Here is a 20805-nt window from a genome sequence, read left to right as displayed (position 1 = left end):
AAGAACTAAAGCCAGATGAGACTTTTGGTCCCCAAGAACCTTTTGTTGAGAGTCAAACAGCTTTACATGGACTCTGACTAGCCACGAATCTTCCTAAGACAGTGTTTTGTAATAAAGTTGGTCACTTCACTGGTCTTATGAATCTAAGTCAAGCCACCTGAATCCCACATGCAATGGCTAGAGCTTCACGAAACTCTCAGTTTACACCTACCACACCAAGGTTAGAGGGATCCAGAAATTAAATGGTGCAAAACCCAGCACAGAAGAGAAGTTGGTTATAAACTGTGAGTGCCAAACTCCAGCAAACTCCTCAGAGCTCTAGATGCCTCATACTAGATGCAGGATGGTCCACGAAGCCTACTTGGATACCCTGAAGGCATGTGCCACAATTTCTTGCTCTTTCTGACTTGGTCTAGACCAGAATTTTCAAGGGGTACATGTTCTAACACACACATGAACACAAAGCCTCGTGTAGACTTAAAAACTAAGGGCATAGCTACACCAAAAAACTACGTTGACTTAAGTTAGGTCAACCTACAGCCACTGCAGTAATTAAATCAGCTCTTCATATCCACACTACCCTCCATCCTCACCAGGAGCACTTGCACTGACTTAAGTGAGCATTGTGGGGCATTGACAGCCAGAGCCCCATTGCCCCACACAGGGCTGACAGCTGGAGCCCTGTTGCAACTCAAGTTAGTTGAGTTGAAGAAATCCTAGGTTTTAACTCAACTAGCTAAGCATGTGTTAAATGCATTGTGCTTTGTCTATGATAGACATTCAAATGCATTAATTAGAACATCTTTTATCCTACTCTAGACAAGGCCTCTTTGGTCTCACTAGTACAGGTAGAATCGAGAGCATGCACGAAAAGAGACCAACTTACACAGTCCATGTGAGCAGCGTCAGATGGGGTTAGTCTTGCTGGCTTGCACTAATGTTCCACACAACGCTGGAGGGGCAGCTGTTATGCGGCACCCTTTCATTGACTCACTTCAGGAGGAGAGGGAGAAAAAGAGAGGAAAACAGAAAGCAGGAAAAAAGGAACGACAAAAGGCAACAAAGAAAAAGAATTAAACCAGTAAAAAAGAAAAACAAAAAGGAAGTGGATCCAAGAAGATGGATACATTTCTGCTGGACAGGAAAATGCCCTGGTGGGTTTAATTTTTTGCTGGCTGGAGTAGATCCCAAGGCCAGGACTTTGGAAAAAACCAAAGTGGAACAGGCCCTCCAAATGCATCCCTAGTTTGACAGGCATCCTAGTGCACACTGGGACGGGCTGCCTGGAAGTGTTAGTTCTAGGCGAGCCCCGGGATGCCTGCAATAAAAGCTCCTAGTTCTTTAACAACACAGCAAGGTGCCTGCAATGGGGCCCAAAGATGCTGTCATGCCACAAATCACTGGTGCGTTTACAGTGTGAGAGAGGCTCCCAGCGCTGCGGAACAACAGCTGCACGGCCAAGTATTGTGATTTTATCATGTCTCAACATTGGATGTTTTTCTTCAAGCCCCAGCTCTCAGTTTTCATTTCAGACACCCTGGTGGTTACGGACAAAAGCTTGAAAGCGTGAACCCTAAAGGCTCAACAACCAGAATGCAAACAGAGAACCCACCATTTGTAATTTATTACTTACTGTCTCATGGGGGTTTTGGGGACCTGACTTGTGATTTTTGAGCTGGGGTTGGTGATGCTGCAAAGGTGATTGGGTGCAAGACGCGCAGAAGCCTCTTGGGACTCTGGACTGATTTCCAGCCAAGCATTCAGAATGCGGAGGAGATGAGACGCTGCCTTTAGAAAGACACACTCCTCATTCAACGCAATATGAACATCCATGTGCTGGCTGTGGCAAGTAGGGAGGGGCTAGGGAATTGGATCCCCCCCCGCCCAAAACCAGCACTGGGTTAGAGCCAGATTGTGTTTTTATTCAGATTCCCAAGATCAAGAGGGTTCAGGTGAGAGGCCCCATTTGTGTTGTGAGGCACATGTGACACCCTTTGTGTGTGTGTGTGTGTTTCTTTCCAGCCACAGGCCAAGCTGAGCTGCAACCCCATGTTGTGATCACGTTGTGCATCATCCCCCTTTCCCCCCAGAAGTGGCCCCCACCTGCTTGTCGTGGTGGTACAGCGACGCCAGGGTGTACGGCAGGATCTGGAGTGCAGAGAAGGTGAAGCCCGTCAGGGCAGCCGAGACGGTAACGACGAGGATGCTCTGGGAGAAGCATATGACGAAGGGAACCAGGGGGAAGAATGCCACGCTGGCCAGGTAGACCGCCCGGGTCCCAAACTGCTTCACCAGCCGGTCCATGATTGTCGAGAAGAAGATGGAGATGACGCATTGGAGGAACAGGCCCAGGCTGCCCACGCGGACGCCTGAAAACAACAGACACACCGGTGGGGAAGGGGTGGTGGGCAGGCTCCCCCTGCTCCGCTTTCCAAAAGCCAAGCAACTATGGGGACTCTGTAGGATCCAAGCAGGGTCTTTCTGCACTACTCCATAGAGGTCAGCACATTTCAACACAAGCTCTGGAGACTAGAGTCCCATCCTTGCTCGGAGCACAGGTACAGGATGGGCAGCAACCATGTGAGATTCCCCACCCTGCCAGTCTCCATAGTCCATTCACTCCTTTGATTCTCTGCCAAGATTACGCACAAAGGACCCCCAGACAGTGCTGGTGAGAACACCACCCACACATAGGGGAAGAACCGAGGGGAACATTTGCAGAGGCACAAAGGGGGGGTTGGGCAGCTGTGCCTTAGAAAGTCACTCCCCCACCTTCCCCTGACTTTCTCCCAGAATCCGTCTCTTGCCTGCTTGCTAACCAGGAAGTGCTATCCGACACCAAATCAAAGCAACAAAACAAAAGGGAACAAAGAATGGTTTTAAGCTGGTGAGACACTCTAGAGTCTGGCATAGAGTGAGATATCCACAAGCTGCTCTGAAGCATCTGGCAGCCATCCTGCCCTTCCCCTTCGGAGAGGCAGGTCGGACTATAGATAATTAGACCATTAACTCTTTGGGGCAGGGACTGTCGCCAACAGGATGTTTGTACAGTGCCTAGCACAATGGCCCTGACCTGGTGGAAGCCTCTGGGGCTACCACAGCAGAACTGTTAAACACCAATTAAGCTGATTCTTGAGCTAACAGAGACATTAATATGAATGATTACAGCCTAACAAAGGAGGAAATGTACAAGGCAGCAATAAGGAAATCTAGAGGCCAAGGTATATAGAGGCCAAAGTATACAACTAATGCACACAGGACAAAGAGGACGATGGCCTATGTGCTTAGATCTGAGAGGACCAGAAAACAAGAGGCTGTGAAGCTGAGCCAGAGGGCTCCAACACTTCCAGAGAGCATGCACATGAAGAGAACCCAGGAAGAGAGCAGTGCTGGAATGAGCGAGTCAGCCAGGAGACAGGGGTCTGAACACCATTATTGCAGCTTGGCTCCTCTCACCGCTACTTAACACTCCCAGGGCTTTGCACCACCAATCGCTAAGTGATTTACAAGAGGTAGGCAGGCATCATGAGCTCCATTGTACAGATGGGGGAAACTGAGGCACAGACTGGTGAGGTGACTTATCTGAGGTAACAGTGGATCAGTGGTAAAGCTGCAAACTGCCGGCTGAGTGTGCTAGCTGCTGGACTACAGTATCTCTTAAGAATTCAGGCACCAGACCTGCGGCTCCACTGAATCAGGCTCTAGGCCCATATTTTATATTTCAGAGGAAGAGGAAAGTCACCCTGTAATGTAGCCAAGCAACTGTGTAATGTTGTCTGACGAGTGGGAGGAAGAGAATTCCTTCCTGCCCCTCCACCACCCAAGATGATCAGCTTACATCCCTTGGAGCATGAGATTTTATGTCAAGGAAACTAACTCAGTTCTTCACACTGTTGTCAGGTGCTGGACACCGGTAAAAACTAGGGGTGGGTTTGGGGTTTGCAACACCGTGCAGAGAGAAGTTGACTTTTGGTTCTGCTGATCACATACCCATGCCTCAGTTTTCCCCATCTGTAAAATGGAGAAGAGTTCCATTTACCCACCTGTCAGGTTTGGGGATGAAATACCAAAAATAATCATTAAAAACCTGGTAGATTCAGACAAGCGGTTCTGGTCCTGGCAGATTCTCACCCCAGCCTATGCAGCGAAGTCACATGTGGCCGAAGCAGAGCACCAAGTGCTGGCAGACATAGATATAAATACACCTACCTCCCTGCCCACATCTCAGCTAGAGAGGATACCCAATTCAGACACGTTTATACTGCAACTGGGAGAGTGCCTCCCAGCCTGGCTAGGCAGGTTTGTGCTGGCAGAACTCACGCTAGTGTGCTAAAAATAGCTGTGTGGATGTTGGGGAACCAGCAGAGGCTCGGGATACGCACCTGAGCTCAGACCCAGGAGCAGGGAGAGCTGAACCCTAAAGGTAGAGCCCATCTTTGATCCCATCTCAGCGTTTCTACTGCCCTGCGTATGGAAGCAAATTCTGCCTCTGCAGCCTTGAAGGCACTTGGCTCATTCATTACCTTCATCATAGTGACGTCTGGCTTCTGTTCCCGGTTCGGCCCTGGGAACACCCTGGTACAGCCCTTCGCCAACAAAGTCAGTGTAGAACAGCATGAAAGTCATGAGGGCCATCCAGCTGCACAGCTCGGCCACGAAGAGCCGCCGGATCACCTTGGGGATGCGGCAGCAGAGGCCACGCAGCCGTGGGATCAATGTGCAGAGGTCCCTCAAGGCCTGGACCACATGCCTGGCTCGCAAGAGGCTTTTGGAAACCCGGCAAGAGCAACCGCTGGGGGACGAGGGCTTGGGGGAAGAGTCCTTCAGTGCAGGGCCTGCCAGAGCATCCACCTGCCCCACTGCTTCCTCTGTCACAAAGAGGGTGGCCAGGACGCAGCCCAGGAAGATGATGGTGAGGAGGCTGAAGAGACACTTCTCCTGCCCCCCCAGGTAAGGGGCCAGGAAGCTACTGGCCCAGTCGATGGCTGGAAGCAGATAGCCGATGCAGCCACCCAGGCTGATCATGAAGGCGTACATGGAGAAAGCCTGCCGGCAGTTGTCAGGCTCCTGGAAGAGGTCCGAGAGCAAGGCCTCTAGGGGAGTGAAGCAGACCTGGCCGCAGAAGTCCAGCAAGCCAATGCCCAGGATGAGGAAAGCAATCTCCAGGGGGTGGGCACTGAGGGCGAAGAAGCCTGCCAGGCGACCGGCATGGGGGATGATGAAGAGGCTCAGCATGACTCCCAGGCACAAGACCCAGATGAAGGGCCGCCGCCGGCCGTAGCTGCTGCGCCAGTGGTCGCTGGCGGAGCCAATCAGCGGTACAAAGACAAGGCCCAGGACAGGCCCAATCCCTGGAATGGAGACAGAGATGTGGCTTTAGGGGCAGTGTCCAAGTGCTGCAGCCGATCCCTGTGCCCAGCAATAAGAGCTAGGGCCAAGACTTTCACAAGCGACAAGTGATTGCGGGTGCCCATCTGAGACACCTTAAGGGGGCCTGTCTGTCCAAGTGCTGAGCACCCGCCCTCCGACAATCAGGCCCCTTTAAGCGGTCTCAAGTAGGACATCCATAGTCACTTGTGAAAACCTTGGCCTTAGCTCAGCCCAAGAAACCAGACCCCACCATCACCTGCCCCCTCACCACTTTGAACTTTAAGGCTTCTAGGCAACTTGGTAAGCGCACAGTAGAACAGCCCTCCACCATGCGTGACAGAGCACTTGATCGACACTAAGCCCTCAGCCCCTCAGGGAAGTATCCCGGTCTTAGAGAAGGGGAAATTGAGGCAAAGACATACCAAAGCCACACAGGCAATTCAGTGGCAGAAGCCAGGAAAAGAACCCAGGAGCCCTGGCTCCCCGTCCCTCGCTCTAAGCCAACAGGCTGCACATTCTCCCTGGCACAGAGTTGTCTCAGCTGATCAGAGCGTGGGGATACAAATCTTCATGCCCCGATTCCCCACTGCCCTCTGAACCCACCGAAGGGGTGAGCATCTCAGTTGAAGAAAGGAAGAAGCCACCTACCCAAAACCATGGTCATGAACTTCTCCTCCACACCCACTTCCAGCAAGAGCGGTGGCACGTAGGTGATCCCAGCAGCCAGGCAGACCTCCAGGCCGAAGGTCAGGGAGTTGACCAGCAGGAGCTGGGCTTTGCGGTTGTGGAAGAGCATGCTGACCCACGCTTTCTGAGCCATGCTGCCCTCACTCCACTTAATATTAGAGGGCTGTGTCAACCAGACAGCAGCCTTCCTGGGGCTCCCAGACAGACAGACACCAAGGTCCAAAGTCTCCTTTCACAGTCCAATGGAGACACACTGGCTGCCATTTTTATCAGCAGTGAACATCTTGTCCCTTCTTCCTCCTTAGGTTGCAAGATGCAGTCACTACAATGCAGAGTCCAGGCACCGGTAGACAGGCTTCATATTCCAGGTCTCTCCCCCAGCTTCACATTCTGTACTACGGAGAAAAGAAGAGAGCGCATTAGAAATCAGAGATCCACACCAGAGGGGGTTCCTTCTTTAGGGGACCAAAGCAAGAAACAGTTCTCCATTCCACTGAAGTCAACAGCACCACCCGTCTGGAGTGGGACACAAAGCTCCAGTCACAAGGAGGGCACTGGAAGGCGTTCCAACACAAAACCACTCCCACTAGCCTTTGCAAATAGCATCAGTATCGGCAATATCAAAGGACCATGGTTCACAGAGAGGCCAAGCCTTGGAAGGCTCAGCCCCTTCACTGGGTCACTTACCCCAGACTCTTTTCCATTTCTTATTGGCATCCCAGTAAGTGCTTAGAGGCCCTAGCAGAGATAAAGGCCCTGTTGTGCAAGATGCTGTACAAACACAACGTAAGAGATGAACCCTATCCCAGAGAACTCACAAGCTAACAAGACAAGACAGGCAAAAGGAAGAATTATCTTCGTTTTACAGATGGGCAACTGAGGCAGAGGGAGATGAAGTGACTTGTCCAAGTCACATAAGGAGTTTGGGGCAGAACCAGGAGTTGATCCCAGATCTCGAGGCCTAGGCTAGTGCCTTGATCAAGAGGCCAACCCAAAAAGTCAGAAGGATTGTGAGGCCCCGCTTTCACGGTCTATATTCATATTGAAAATCAAGATCAAGCGAGCTTTTGCCCTTCTGCTCCACTGCTCCTTCCCACAGCCTAGATGCACAAAGCTCTCAGGTCATTATTTTTATCTGAACTATGTACCCATCATCTTGGCAAGGGCGTGGTATTCAGCAGCACAGATGGTGCCTCATTGAGTTGCACAAATAAATATGACCCAGTTCAGCCTCCTCTGCCAGTAAATGGCAATTATCGTGAGCATTAGTTTGTCATCTGAGCTAATATTGTCAGCTGAGTCATCTGGGTTTCCCTTTAACATGTCCCATCTCTTCCGCCTCGCTCATGCGGCTTCTGACAGGGACTATGTGAGGATGGGCTCAAAGCAAGGGGAGGGGCGTGACGAGAAAGAGCCCTCTGCCGTGAGCCTGTAAATAGATATACCAGGGTGCTGTTCCGCCTCTGACTCTGATTGCATTAGATCCCGTAAACTCAGCAGGAGCTGGCCTGGTCAGTCACAGGACGGGAGGGTGAACAGCGGCTCTAGGCAGCTGTGCTTCAGGAAATGGAATTGCTGACTGGGGCAATACTGAATCAGCGCCCTTCAATGAGGGATCAGCCGTTCACGTGCCTTAGAGCTGGAGATCCGGCCACTTCTGCTCTTTGATGTCCTTGGGGCATGTTTTCTACCTTGGTTCTTTGTGACCCATATCCCACAGCAGTGGAGTGTCTGCCCAAGTCTTTATGGGGTCATCACAACACCCTGGGGAGGTAAGTCTCATAGCTCCCCAGTTCATAGATGGGGAGCTGCGGGCTTGTCTACACTGGGAAATAAATTTGGATTAAGGCAGGGTGTGAAATTTAAGTAGAATTCCCAAATAACTCCATGGGTGGATGCTCTTTTTCCAGAATAAGAGTGCCTTATTCGGAATTACCTTAATCCAGATTGGAAGTGGATTAAAATAATTCCGAATAAGGACATCCACACATGGAGTTATTCGGGGATAGGTAATCAGGAATAGTTATGATGGAAAAAACTCCCCACGTGTACAAGCCCTGAAATCCAGAGAGATTAAGGGTTTGTCTCTACAGCCCCACAGTTCAGACGATAGAGGAATGAACTACAGTAACTCCCCTGTGTGGACGCTGTGGGAGTGAACTACATATAGGATACCTTAGTTTGCGTTAACACTGTCCTCTTTAAACAGGACTAATGTTCACACCCCCATAGTCTGAACTGTGGGACAATGTAGACACAGCCTAAATGACCTGTCCAGTGTCACACAGATCTCCCCAGTCAATTGTTTTGCTAAAAGAATGCTGGGGGAATGGCATGAGGGTTGGCTACACAGGGACACTCAGGCAGGTTAGGACAAATTTACTTAAAAGGGAAGTTAAAGCACATTAACATCCCTCCCCCCTCCTGGATATTCGCACTCAGAAGTAAAGTGGCCTTAGGTCTTGTCTACATGAACAATTAGTCTGCAGCAAGCTGGGGTGTGAATCTACCCTGTGCTAGCCTGCCAAGGACGGTTATGTACGCCCTGCTGACATGCCCATTAACAGTTTGTTAGAGCACTTTGAGTGGTATGAAGACAAGACTTAATGCACACAGAGAGGTTCCCATGAACAATTAACCTGTGGCAGGCTTTCCTGGGGGGCAGATTCCCACGCGACAGATAAACACTTAGTTTGTTGTAGCATAATCCTCACTAAAACAAACGAAGGGCCCTTTACTTTAGAATGCACTTTACCTCAGTGGCCTGGGGAGATTTGTTAACACCACAGAGCGAGGCACTGGATTAAGTTTAGCCAGGTTTGGATTCCTGCTGCAGCCTTGGACAAGACAGAACTGTGCTTTTTACCCCCGTGACTGAACCACCACAAGAATGTGGGTTTTTGAACTCCCTAGGGCAAACGTATATGATCTGTCTACCCAGGGTCCCCTTCATTGCTGCAGTAACTGAGCAAGTCTTACAGAGTAGAAAGGGAAGAGTTGGGGAGAGTTTGGGATTTCTCCAGCAGCCAATAGCTCAGCCCAGACTTGGAACAATCTATTCTTGGAGCATGTTGATGAGGATTCACGGAGCATCATTCCCAGCCTTCCCCTGCTATTGCAATTATGATCATTGAAAGAGGAGCCTCTTTCCTCCACAGATTTGAGAAGTTCATGGGCAGTCATTAACTCATTACATATAATGAACGCCCCTGGATTCATGCCTAATGTCTCTCCCCTCCCACTCAATTCTTTGTGACTCATTTGCTTGCCCTCAGCTTCCCAAGGGTTAATGACTTCAGGGTGCCTCTTATTGTGTTTTATCGTCCTTCAAGGATTATGTGGGAGAGACAGACAGACAGTCCAGCCTCTAGGTGGCATGGAGATTGATAGAAAGATCCATTCCAGGAGCTCCAAGTAGATCAATTGTTGATTCATTCACCCACCTCTGGGGTGGAGTGCAAAGCATCAATTTTACAAAGTGAGCCCCATAGGTGGACCCCTATGGCCACAGTGACTAAATGGGGCTCCCAAACATTTGTAAGGGTACAACCGCATGGAGTGAACTGCAGCAACTGTAAATTGCTTTGGGAGTCTTCAGAATGCAAGGTGCTACAGAAATAAGATCAAACCTCATCCAAGTGGGTAGTTACTGCTCTGTGAGAGTGCTTAACACAAGTACTTTGCACGTCCAAAACAGCTGGGCTTTATGAACCATTAAAAAGAAAAGGAGGACTTGTGGCACCTTAGAGACTAACAAATTTATTTGAGCATAAGCTTTCATGAGCTACTTTTCTTTTTGCGAATACAGACTAACCCGGCTGCTACTCTGAAACGAACCATTAACACTCTCAACCCTTGAGGGGGGCGGGGGGGGGGGCAGTATCCTCCTTTCACAGCAGGAGGAACAGAGGCATCCAAAGAGGTTTTAACTAGCCCACGGTCAAATAGCAAGTTAGTGGCAGAGGTGGGAACAGAACCCAGGAGTCCTGTCCCCTAAACTAATATGGGAAATTTGAAGGCCCATTTGGGATTGGCTCAGATATTCTGAATTCATGAGATACATTAACATCTATTGGGAAAGGACTGGAGGGGCAGAAATACGCCCTTCTTAGATGTAGACTAGACCCAGGACATCTCAACAAGGCCAAGAATCATGCATATGACAGCCACCATCCTGAGCAGCAAACTGGAGACTGAAGCAGTGACATACCTGACAATTTTCAGAGTAACAGCCGTGTTAGTCTGTATTCGCAAAAAGAAAAGGAGTACTTGTTGCACCTTAGAGACTAACCAATTTATTTGAGCAATATGACAATATGAGCCTTGATACTCTGAGCCGGACAGCCACTCTGAGAGCTGTAAACACACCCTTATCCTCTATGGATAAGGCACAGAGCTGAAGACATGTACACTGACCAGTGGGTTACATGGGCTGCAGTCCCAGATGCCTGGGTGGTTTACGGACTGGGGTTTAAAAATACAAAGACCTCAGATGCACAACCCCCCTTCCCACTTTGTACTGTAGTGGAATTTCTAGCATTAATTAAGAGTAGCCGGAATGGAGAGAGCAGGAGGTAGGATCTCAGACTGCCCTAGAATTTCAGACCAAGAAGAAGGGCTCAGCCTCTCTTGTATCAGGACAGGTGTCTCTCTCTCCCACACATCCAGCCCCCACTAAACTTAATAAGAAGATTAATCCCAATGTACACAGCAGCAATGCCAGGTGTAAAGCACGGATTGGGAGCTACCAACTGTGACCCAATTACAGGTGATGCTGCTGCTGCCAGGAGCCCTTGTGGTATAAATTGCACCTTGCTCAAACATCCCTTTTCTTTCTCTCTCAGGATGAGTGTTTACCAGTCTGAAGTTAAATGCCAACTTGGTTTTGGAGAGACAAAATGTGGGGAGGTAATTGCTTTTATTGGACCAACTTCTGTTGGGGAGAGACAAAAGCTTTCGAGCTGACACAGAGCTTGTCTTTCTCACCAGGTAGGTCCGATAAAAGATATTACCTCACCCACCATATCTCTGTAATATCCCGAGACCAACATGGCTACAACAACACTGCATACAACTTGGTTTTGGCCACACAAGTGGAGCTGGGTGAGTGAACCACAAGAGAAAGACTCACTGAACTGGAAAGGGTTTTCCATTAAAACTGGTAAAGGCACAGAGTTAAAAAGCATTAGGATAGGATCAAACCACTGATTTGGCCAAACATAACCCAAAAGCGTAGTCTTGGGACCCCTCAAAGAACCAGTGTCTCTTGAAATGAAGCCCATAACACCAGACTCACCTCCCTCCCTGGAGAGGAGCTAACAGATGATCCAGGTAAATTCCCATCTTTACCCTGCAGGAACTTCATTTAATAAAGCCAGCCTGGCCTGGATGCAGAGAGCTCAGCACTCCTTGCACAAGTAATTAAGTAGAGTTTGCAGGAAGGGGGAGGTGGAGCCAACCTGTGGGCACACACAGCACACCTATAGGGTTTGGTTGCAGAGCCCTCCCTGCCTCTGATCTTTTAAACACAGAACCACAGTAGATTATAGTATTACCGCAGCACCTAGGGACCTCGCCCTGTTGTGCCAGGTGCTGTAGAAAGATAGTCCCTGCCCCAAAGAGCTTACAACCTTCATGTTACAAAGGACACTGTTCTTCTGCTTGAAATTCTACATAGATGGGTTTGAAAGCAAACTCCACCTCACTTCAGACGGGAGCCCTCCGGTTCAGATCCATATCCAAACCTTGCTGCTCAAGCCCAGGTCCAAAACAATAGTAATACTGCTTAGCACCATCCACCTCCAAGCATGCTAGGCAGCTGAGGGAGTATGGTCATCATTCCTGTTTACAGCCTGGGGAAGCGACACTGACTTGTAACTGCAATGGTAGCGATGGGAACTCAGCACATCGGAGGATGGGGCCCAGGGCTTTGCCCAGCTCTGCTTTCAATCAAGCAGATGCCTGAAGGTGGACTATATGACTGGCTCCAATCCTGCATGCTTTTCTATGCCAGGGGACCCCTGAATCTCCATGGAGCACCACAGGGCTCTGCCCTTAAGGAAGAGTTTGCAGGACTGAGTCTATGCTTCAGGTGACCATACATCCCGTTTTGACTGGGACAGTCCCTTTTTTAAGCCCTGTCCGGCTATCCTGACTTCTTTTTTTTTTTTCCTCCAGAAAGAGGCATGTGTCCCAGTTTGCTCTTGCCGACTTGATCAGTTGTCAAGAGCAAACAGAACAAATGCAAAAGTGGGGTGTGGTGCAGAGCAACATGTGGGTGGAGTGGGGGAAAGGCCAGCGCCCCGCAGAGGGGGAGGCAGGGTTGAAGGGTGGGGGCAGCATTCCAGCATGGGAGGGCAGGGTTCCAGCAATGGGCAACAGCCTTGCGTGGGGGCCCCCAAAAGGGTTCCAGCCACCGGCAGCAGCCTCCCGTGGGGGGAGCCTCAGGCGAGCGGCTGGGGTGTCCCGTTTTCTCTTTGGGAAATACGGTCACCCTAGCTATACTTCCTCCCAAGGAACAGCACTAGGGTAAACTCAACATTTTCCATTCACAGGGGAGTCAGGGCTCACTGTTAGCCACACTCATGTGCACTCCATCCCCATGAGTGTCAGGATCAACGGAGACCCCCAAAACTCAAAGCAGAACTGCCTCCCATGACCGAGTGCCTCACCAGGACTCACACGGAACACCTTCCTTGCAGAAGGTGGGGCTTTCGTCTGAAACGTGCTCAGATTTGCAGACCTGGCCCACCAGTGGGCTTTTAGTGCAGCTGGGGAGCATGGGGTGCCATCTGCATTGACTATTATGGATCTGCCCCTGCCTGCCCTCCGTACCCTGCCCACAACTACAGATTTAATCCAAGATTTTGGTTTAATTATTTTGACACCCTACTGACTGAACCAGCAAGAGCTTTTCACTCAGAGAAACAACAGATCAGCTTGTAAAGACTTCCTCACCTGGTAACCAGGTAGGTGGGTGGGACTTGAAGTGATTTGAAGGGAGCAAGCCAGAAGAAAAGGAGCTCCCTGGCCAGACAAAGGGAAATTAAGCTCTCAGTGGACAGGGGATCCATTTCAACAACAAAAAAAGGGCGAACCCTGGATGTTTGACATTCTTGCTGTTCCAGCTTCTCCAATAAAGCGGGAGAGGAGAGACTTTAAGTGTTCAGAGACTGAAGGATTGACTGGGTGCAGCTAAATATAAAGTGACCTGAAAAGATTGGCCGTTTATTATTCAAGCAGCCAGAGGAGGTGTGATAAATCCAAAAAAGAGAGCTACCTAAGGGACACAATCCCTGGAAGCTAACTCATTTTAGCTAGTAGCCCTGTGGCTTCCTTAGATTCTTGCAATTCCCTTGTTAATGTCCTCTCCTTATAAAAAGGTTGCAAAGCAGATTTCAATGGGTTACTAATTATTTATGTTGTGGGAGCACTTAGGAACCCTGGTTGTGAACCAGAACAGAAAGGTGATCCCTGCCCCAAAGAGCTCACAGTCGAAACAGAAAGACCAGAGGTGGAACAGACAGATGGGAACTCAAGGGAACAATACAGAGTTTAAAGCTGACGAAAGGAACTAGTAAGACAGCCTTGGAAGCTAGAGTAGTCGGGGTGACTCGTGGTAGCTGGTAGAGGTGACCCCTACACACCCCCTTTGCCAGCTAACGTGTGAAAAGACAATTTGCCCTGGCTACACTAGGGTTTTAAAGCCTTTTAGCTAACAGGCTTTAAGCAATACCTTTTGGTTCAGCCTCCCCACAGACACTGGGAAATGGCCCATACACAACCTGCTGTCAGATACACCAAACTAGCTGAAGAAAGGACTCTCTTTTTACTCTGATCTCTTCAAAGCCAGGGAGTTGCAAGTAACAACAACATTGCTCAGACAGAGGGGAGATTATTTTTAACTCGGCGTCCTTTCAATATCTGGGTCGATCTATGATCAGCTGGCTGAGAAAGTTCCATGGGATGAATTCTCACTGTGGATAATTTTCTTAGGAAAAAAAAAAAATCACAATTTCTGATTTTTTTAAAAAAAAGCAAAGTAGTTTGAGTGAGATACCCCAACTAGCAAATCAATACTCTGCAGACTGAATGGCAAGGTCACCTAGCATTTTCTCTATCAAGAAACCTGATGTCCTTACAGGAACGAATCGCTGACAGAGACAGCAGGTTGTCTGCCCTTGATGTTCTTGGCCTGCCTCAGTCTGTCACTTCTCTACCTCTCTCCTGGTTACAATACACATTCCCCTTGGACCCAGGGCCTGATTCTTCAGTGCTCTGCATCTCCTCCAGTGCCACAGGGTCAAAGATATTCCCAAATCAAAATGGCAGCCATTCAGGTCTGTCCAGCCTTTCACCCACTTGGCACTAGGTATCACTGACTGTACCAACTGCAGGGCAACAGAGAATCAGGCCCAGCGAATCTCTGTGAGCCACCAAGGGTTGGTATGAACTGCTAAGCATCATCTTAAATGCAGATGAAGTGGAGGGGAAAAAGAGAGTAACAAGACAGCTCCCGAAGACTCGTTGCCACGTGCAAAGTCTCTCTTAAGCAGTTTTACTGTCCAAACTTAAACAAACCGAAACAGTTCCTCAGCTCAGCTTTTATATCTCAGGCTTTTGCTGCCTCCCCTCTAAACCCCAAGGATCCTGGCAGTCCTCTGGACTGCCTATTCCCAGGGAGAGCAGGCAGTGAGAGCCCCATATCCAGCTCAGCCTGACACACCCAGGCTTCCCCTCACCAGCTCTCTGTCTTTTCAAGCTCTGATGCCCCCTTTTAAAGCTCAACTGGGATCAGTTGACCAGTCACAAATGCACTGGCCCTGCTCTCTTCCAGGGCCAGTGTCACCCTGCGATGGGGCATTACTCAGATTTTGTAATGAATAGTGTCTTGGTATTTCGCATTTGTACAGCCTCATTTATCAGGTCTCAAAGCACATTACAGAATAGGTCAGAGGGATCCCCCATTTTACTGAGAGGGCAACTGAGGCACCTAATTTCAAAGACTTGCTTAAGGTCCTGCAGTGACTGCAGCTGTAAGTACATCTCCAGCCTTAACTGCCGGGGGTGGCGGGGGGGGGGGGGGAGGGAACGGGACAAAGGGACTTGGGTGTTGCAACACTGAGTGTGGTGGTGTCTAACTTTTATGCACCTAGAAGAAAAATCACAGGAACAACACTGCAATCCACAAAGCCTGAGCTGGCTGTCTAGGCTCTCCTTCTGATGGATGAGAGGAGAGAGGACAGGAGCCTTAGACGGTGATCCATAAAGCCAGCATGTGGGAGACCCTGATCAGGGGCCGGGGGTGTCCTAAGCCCTGCCCCCCTCACAGAGATAGACACCTAAGTCAGGACTGCAGGGAACTCTGTTATTGAGCCGCAAACTTGGGGAAGACGGGCACTCAGCTGGCTAAGTGCAACCATGCAGGGTCAGGAGGAAGACAGCCGGGGGCAAAGCTCTCCTTTCTAGTTGTTAGTGTAGTGGACAGGATACTCAGCCAGGATGTCAGAGACCAGCCCTGGTTCCAGTCCCCTCCTCCCTGAGGGGGAGAAGGGGTTTGAACACGGAGCAGATGTAGCGTAACGCTTCAGCCAGCATCATCCTGCCTGCCCCTTTGCCTCCCCACAACCCAGAAGGTTTGAGTCAGAAAGTCCTTCCAAGCAAAGGGCAGAGAAAGGGGTGTGGTAAGTGTGTTGCTACCAATGGGGTTTCCATTTACAACCACACTGTTACATTTCTAACCTTTGAGGGACATTGTTAGGATGATTATTAATTCCCCTCTCGCTGTACGCCCTCTGGAATCAAGGATGTGTGGGCGAAAGAGCGCACGAGCGTTTCAGGAAGGGCCGCTCAGACAGTGCCAGATCCCTTTACAGCTATCAGAGTCTATTCACTGCAGCTGACTGTGAAAGACCCCGTGGAGAATAGCTCTGGCAGGCTTGTGCGGAATGAAATGGAAAACTCACCTGACCTTCTCTGACTCCCCCCCACAATCTCCTTGACCCCTCTCAAAGCAGGGGAAGAGGGAGTGACCACTGAAGAGGGGATGTGGAGAAGTGTAATTTATTGAGTCTCTCTGAATTCACACTACGTTTGCTTTGAGCCCAGGACTCCATTATCTCAGCCTCACTGGGTTCAGTCAATACTTTAGGGAAAGAGAGGAAACCAAATACTGGAAATCCCTTCCCTTCGGTACCAAACGTGGGAGGTCCAGGGAGGCTACAAGCTCCTAAATCCACCTGCAATTCCATTGCTTTCCCTAGTTCTTCGGAAAGCAGGGTGTGGCACAAAGACTGCAGTGTAGAATTTGGGCACCATGTTTGGGGCTGCAGGTTGGGAAGACCCTTGCACTTTGATTTGCAGGGAGATGTTAGACCATCAGGAGGACATTGACATTAGTCAATAAAAAGGCCTTGGATTTCTAGTGCCATGACAATAGTCTCTTCCTTGTCAATCTATCCGCCATTATTATTTGTCTTGCAATAACGCCTAGAAGCCTCAACCTATATCAGGGCCCGAATGCTCACCCCAAAGAGTTTTCAGTTTGAACAGATGAGACAGAGGAAGGATTGTCCACCATTGGGGAATAGAGGCCCAGAGAGAGATGAAGGATCAGACTTTCAACTGCTCAGCATCCACAATTAATGGTAGATTTTCAAGAGAGCTCAGCACCTAATATGCACCCATTGTGCAGAGCTCTTTTGATAACCTGGAGTAGGCCCTTTCATAGCGAACCACAGTTACGGAAGTGAACAGTGTTGTATTCGGCTGCTGCCCAATGTCTGTTCAAAACTATGGTGACGGAGTCCATTCTCTTGCCAAGTCCCCGCACACAGCCGGTACTGGCTGATCCATGACTGGAATGGAATGGCTCGGCAGGCGAGGCTGATGAATGAAGCTGCTGTCAGCCATACCCTTGGTCAGCTGGGCAGGCCGCTTTGCCTGGATGGAGTTGTTTAAGATGTAAGCTCTGGCCATCTCATGGAAGATCGTGAGCCTGGTTCTGCTCTCAGTGCCGCCGGTGTGGATTCAGATGGATTCCCCTGATATCAGTACACGAGCACCGTGTAAGAGCAGACACAGGCCAGACAACACCAGGAGAGGTTTGCTGAGGGGATTGAAAAGCTAAATTGGGATGGTTGGTGAAAGTTGCCAGCTTGTTAGGGAACAGGTCAAGGAAAGAGGCTGAGATCTATTGGTCTTGGAAGGAACCCAGGAATCCAGAAAAAGCCAAAAAATGCAGAGGAGGGGCAGAAAAATCAGGAGTTCTGAACTTATTCCAGACACCAAAGTGTGTTTCATTCCGGTGCCATTTGTGTATTGAACGGGTGACTCAGCTCAGTTTGTTTTATACTGCTGCCTACGTACGTCCCATCGTCTTTGATGAGCACGGCACAGAAACAAACAAGGCCTCAGGTAGCCAGTCAGTAATTATCCCTGTTTGACCAACAGAGCTGCTAAGGCACAGCTCAGCATGGCCACTTGCCAAGGCCGCATGCTGAGTCAACAACGGAGGGGATGAGAGCAGTACAGAGCGTTTGTGTTGGGCTTCTCATTCAGAGGCTTGAGTGCTTTGGAAAGGAGGCAAGTAGAGTGGGATTTTTCAACAATTTTTTTTCTTCCCCCACCCCCCCTCCAATCGCCTCTTCCTTCTAAGCCCCTTTTCAGTGGTAAAAAATATGAGAAAGAAAAAAAAAACCTACAATTGTATGTTGAAGAACTGGGGGCGGGGGGGAGAAGAGAGACAAGAGGACTGAAAATATTTGGTAAAAGATTTCAGCAAGTCCGTTCTTTTCAAAACCTGTGAAACACATTTTTCCCCCTTCATTGTTTGACTAGCTCTAGAGACAAGCATCGTCATCTCCATTTCAACGGAGGGGAAAACTGAGAAGAGGGAAGTGACGTGACTTGCCCTCGGTCACCCAGGTCAGTGGCAGAGTCAGGGATTACAGCAGAGATCGAGGCCCGCCAGTGCTCAGGCCACTAGAAAACATTGCCTCAGAGGTTGCGTATGACTCAGACAGGCTACTCCTTTTATCATACTCTCCAGGCAAACCACTTTACCTTGCTAGAGAGCAGAGGGTGGACGGGGGTAATCAGACAGTGTGATTTTACAGAACAGTCTATCACCTTGAAGAGAGAATTCACGGTTCTGAAGAAGTACTAGCCTAGGACTCTTTCCCAGCCTGGGGACGCTGGGCTGGCTAACAGCATTGTCTACGCTTAGCCTGTTGTATAGAGACGAGTGTGTCCCTGAGTGGATCAATCCCCCTGCCCTTCACCCCGGCACTTCTCCCCTGCTTCTTGCTTTTTGGTGGTGCCATGGCAGAGATTCTGTGGGGCTCTTAACCTGAACCCTCACCCTTCCAGAGGGTTCAGCAGCCTGCCAGGATCCACAGACCTCTGGCCCTGCCACCCATTCCCTCTATTTGGTTGACAAAGGAGGAGCACCAGGCAGGGAGGTTCTCTCACACTGAGCTCCAGTGTCCTGCTACCCGGTCCCTCACCCTCTCCAACCCAGAGGAAAGATACTGCAGTGGCCAGTTCAAACCTGACATCCTCCCCTGTCCCTGTTAAAACAGGAACCACATGCCTGACCAGGAGGGGAGCTGACTGACTCACCAGAGGAAGCAGAGGCCATGGGCGGATGCTGGACACTACAGAGAGTGCATTACGCTTCCAGAGAGGGCAGTGCATCAGCAGCCCAGTGGATGCTGGGTAGGATCATTGTGGTCAGTGCTCTGCGGAGGTGAGCCCACTTCAGGTCTGTTGAGTAGCTGAGGAAGGTATCTCCTGCCTGGAAGGCTCAGTTGCAGCCCACCATGGAAGGGCTTAATCAAGTGATTAAGACAAGGAATGAGGAGCCAGTGCTCCAGGCTTCTACTCCCAGGATTAGGGGGTATTGTTGTGTAGCGGTTAGTGTAGAGTGGTAGGAGCCAAGACACGGTGGGGCCCCTGACCGTGACTTGCTGGGCATTCCTGTGCAAGGGAGAAATGCCAGAGCCAAGGCTCCCAATCCCAGCACTCTCATACACTGGGGAAGCTCAGAGCTGGATTGGAGCTTTGTAGCTCAGACCCATTTCCATCAAAAAGAAGCTAGATCCTGTGAGGGAGAGAAGACGTCAATCAACTCAAAGGGTCAAATCAGCCCTAGAGCAAAGAGGGGCCAAATGCACTGACCGAGATACGCCAGGGTTGAACTTGGCCATAAGAGGGAGATCTTAAGACAGTGTTGAGGGAACAGCAATGGGACTGCTACACCTACGGCCCTGCAAGCCAGCCCTGAACAACTTTTGTTTGCCCAGAACCAATTTCTGCTTCGTCATCTGCATCCAGCGCTTGGGGGGGTCTCAGACACAACCCATTATTCCCCAGGACAGCTGAGGCTGGCCCTTGTGCTGTTTCTTCAACACAGGAACATAAACATCGCCAGACTGGATCAGACCCAAGGTCCATCTAGGCCAGGATCCTGTCTCTGACAGCGGCCAGCACCAGTTGCTTCAGAGGAAGCTGTATGAGCCCCACCAGAGATAGATAATCAACCTCCCACATTGGTCTCATCCCCATCTCTAATCGTTGGAGATGAGCAAAAAGAGAGGGGGAACAGGAGCTCCTGATCCGCCTTCTCTATCCCAGTCATTGTTTTAGATACTTTTATCATCACCTTCCCTGTTATTCAGGGATGCAGTTGCTAAAAAGGCGAACATCATTCTGAGGGGTATGAACAGGAATGCTGTGTGGAAGACATGGGAGGCAACTTCCCCACTCTACTGGCCTCAGCTGGAGTACGGTGTCCAGTTCTGGGTGCCACACTTTAGGAAAGAGGTGAACAAATTGGAGAGAGTCCAGAGGACAGCAACAAAAACTGATTGAAGGTTTAGAAAATCTGCCTAGTGAGGAAAGGTTAAAAAAACTGAGCATTGTTAGTCTTGAGAAAAACAGTCTTCCAGTTGTTATGGGCTGTTATAAAGAGAACCAGGATCAATTATTCTCCACGTCCACTGCAGGTAAAACAAGAAGCAATCAAGAGAGAGTAAGGTTAGATTTTAGGAAAAGCTTTCAAACTCTCAGGGTAGTTAAGCTGTGGGACAGATTTCCAAAGGAGGTTGTGGAATCCGCATCCCTGGAGGTTTTTAAGAACAGGTTGGACAAACACCTGTCAGGGATGGTCTCGGTTTACTTGGTTCTGCCCCAGTGAAGGGGGCAGGACTTGACCTCACGAGGTTCTTTTCAGCCCTACATTTCTGATTCTCATCACCCTCCTGGGAACCCCCTCCAGTCTTGCAAGATCTTTTTTTGAGATGGGATGACCGGGCCGGTCAATGATGCTCAATAACTAACTAGAGTTTCACTCCAACTCCTCTGTAAGTGGGTCTCACTGCACCATGCCTGCTCAGACTTTATTTTAAGAGATGGGCCCATGTTGTGAAGTCAGGAGCCGAACACCTCCAGGAGTCAGGGAAGACTTGGTTCTGCTTTTTATTCTGGTTCGCCAACTGTGCCCATCACCATGACATCTGACCTAGTTTGCCCATCTCCTTTCCCTCCCCTGCTCAAGTTTTTATTATTAGCAGAAGAATAAAAATGTAAATTGAATTGGAAGAGTCGGGGGGAAATAATACACTCCAGCCAGGTTCCCTCCCCTCCTCCGTGGCGTGGTAACTGGCACAGATTATATCCGAGGAGCCCCACATGACCAGGGCCCCGTATTTATATGTCAGTGTGTAAAACACATTCTGCTGATCTGCC

General features: G+C 49.7%; 2 protein-coding genes across 7 annotated transcripts in view; both read right to left on the bottom strand.

The window, feature by feature from the left end:
• LOC125625126 (Krueppel-like factor 15) overlaps positions 1 to 6098 on the bottom strand; it is a 33665-nt gene extending 27567 nt beyond the window's left edge. The window contains exon 1 of the mRNA XM_075122114.1: positions 6019 to 6098. The gene's annotated coding sequence lies outside the window, so the exon portion shown is untranslated. The remainder of the gene's footprint in view (positions 1 to 6018) is intronic.
• Positions 1 to 20805, bottom strand: part of SLC45A3 (solute carrier family 45 member 3) — a 55290-nt gene that overhangs the window by 8272 nt on the left and 26213 nt on the right. For 3 of the 6 annotated variants that reach the window (XM_075122110.1, XM_075122109.1, XM_048826900.2), the window contains exons 2-4: positions 6019 to 6452; positions 4524 to 5351; positions 2104 to 2369 (exon numbers count right to left, since the gene is read on the bottom strand). In XM_075122110.1, the coding sequence (XP_074978211.1) occupies positions 2104 to 2369; positions 4524 to 5351; positions 6019 to 6190 (1266 nt within the window). In that variant the 5' untranslated portion in view covers positions 6191 to 6452. Of the gene's footprint in view, positions 1 to 2103; positions 2370 to 4523; positions 5352 to 6018; positions 6453 to 11353; positions 11440 to 20805 lie in introns of those variants that run through there. The other 3 variants (XM_075122111.1, XM_075122112.1, XM_048826901.2) reach the window with 2 other exon arrangements.

The sequence above is a fragment of the Caretta caretta genome, chromosome 21 (assembly GCF_965140235.1).
Source record: "Caretta caretta isolate rCarCar2 chromosome 21, rCarCar1.hap1, whole genome shotgun sequence".
Taxonomy (NCBI): domain Eukaryota; kingdom Metazoa; phylum Chordata; order Testudines; family Cheloniidae; genus Caretta; species Caretta caretta.
The sequence above is the reverse complement of the archived record's forward strand: the minus strand, read 5'-3'. Positions and strand labels throughout refer to the sequence as shown.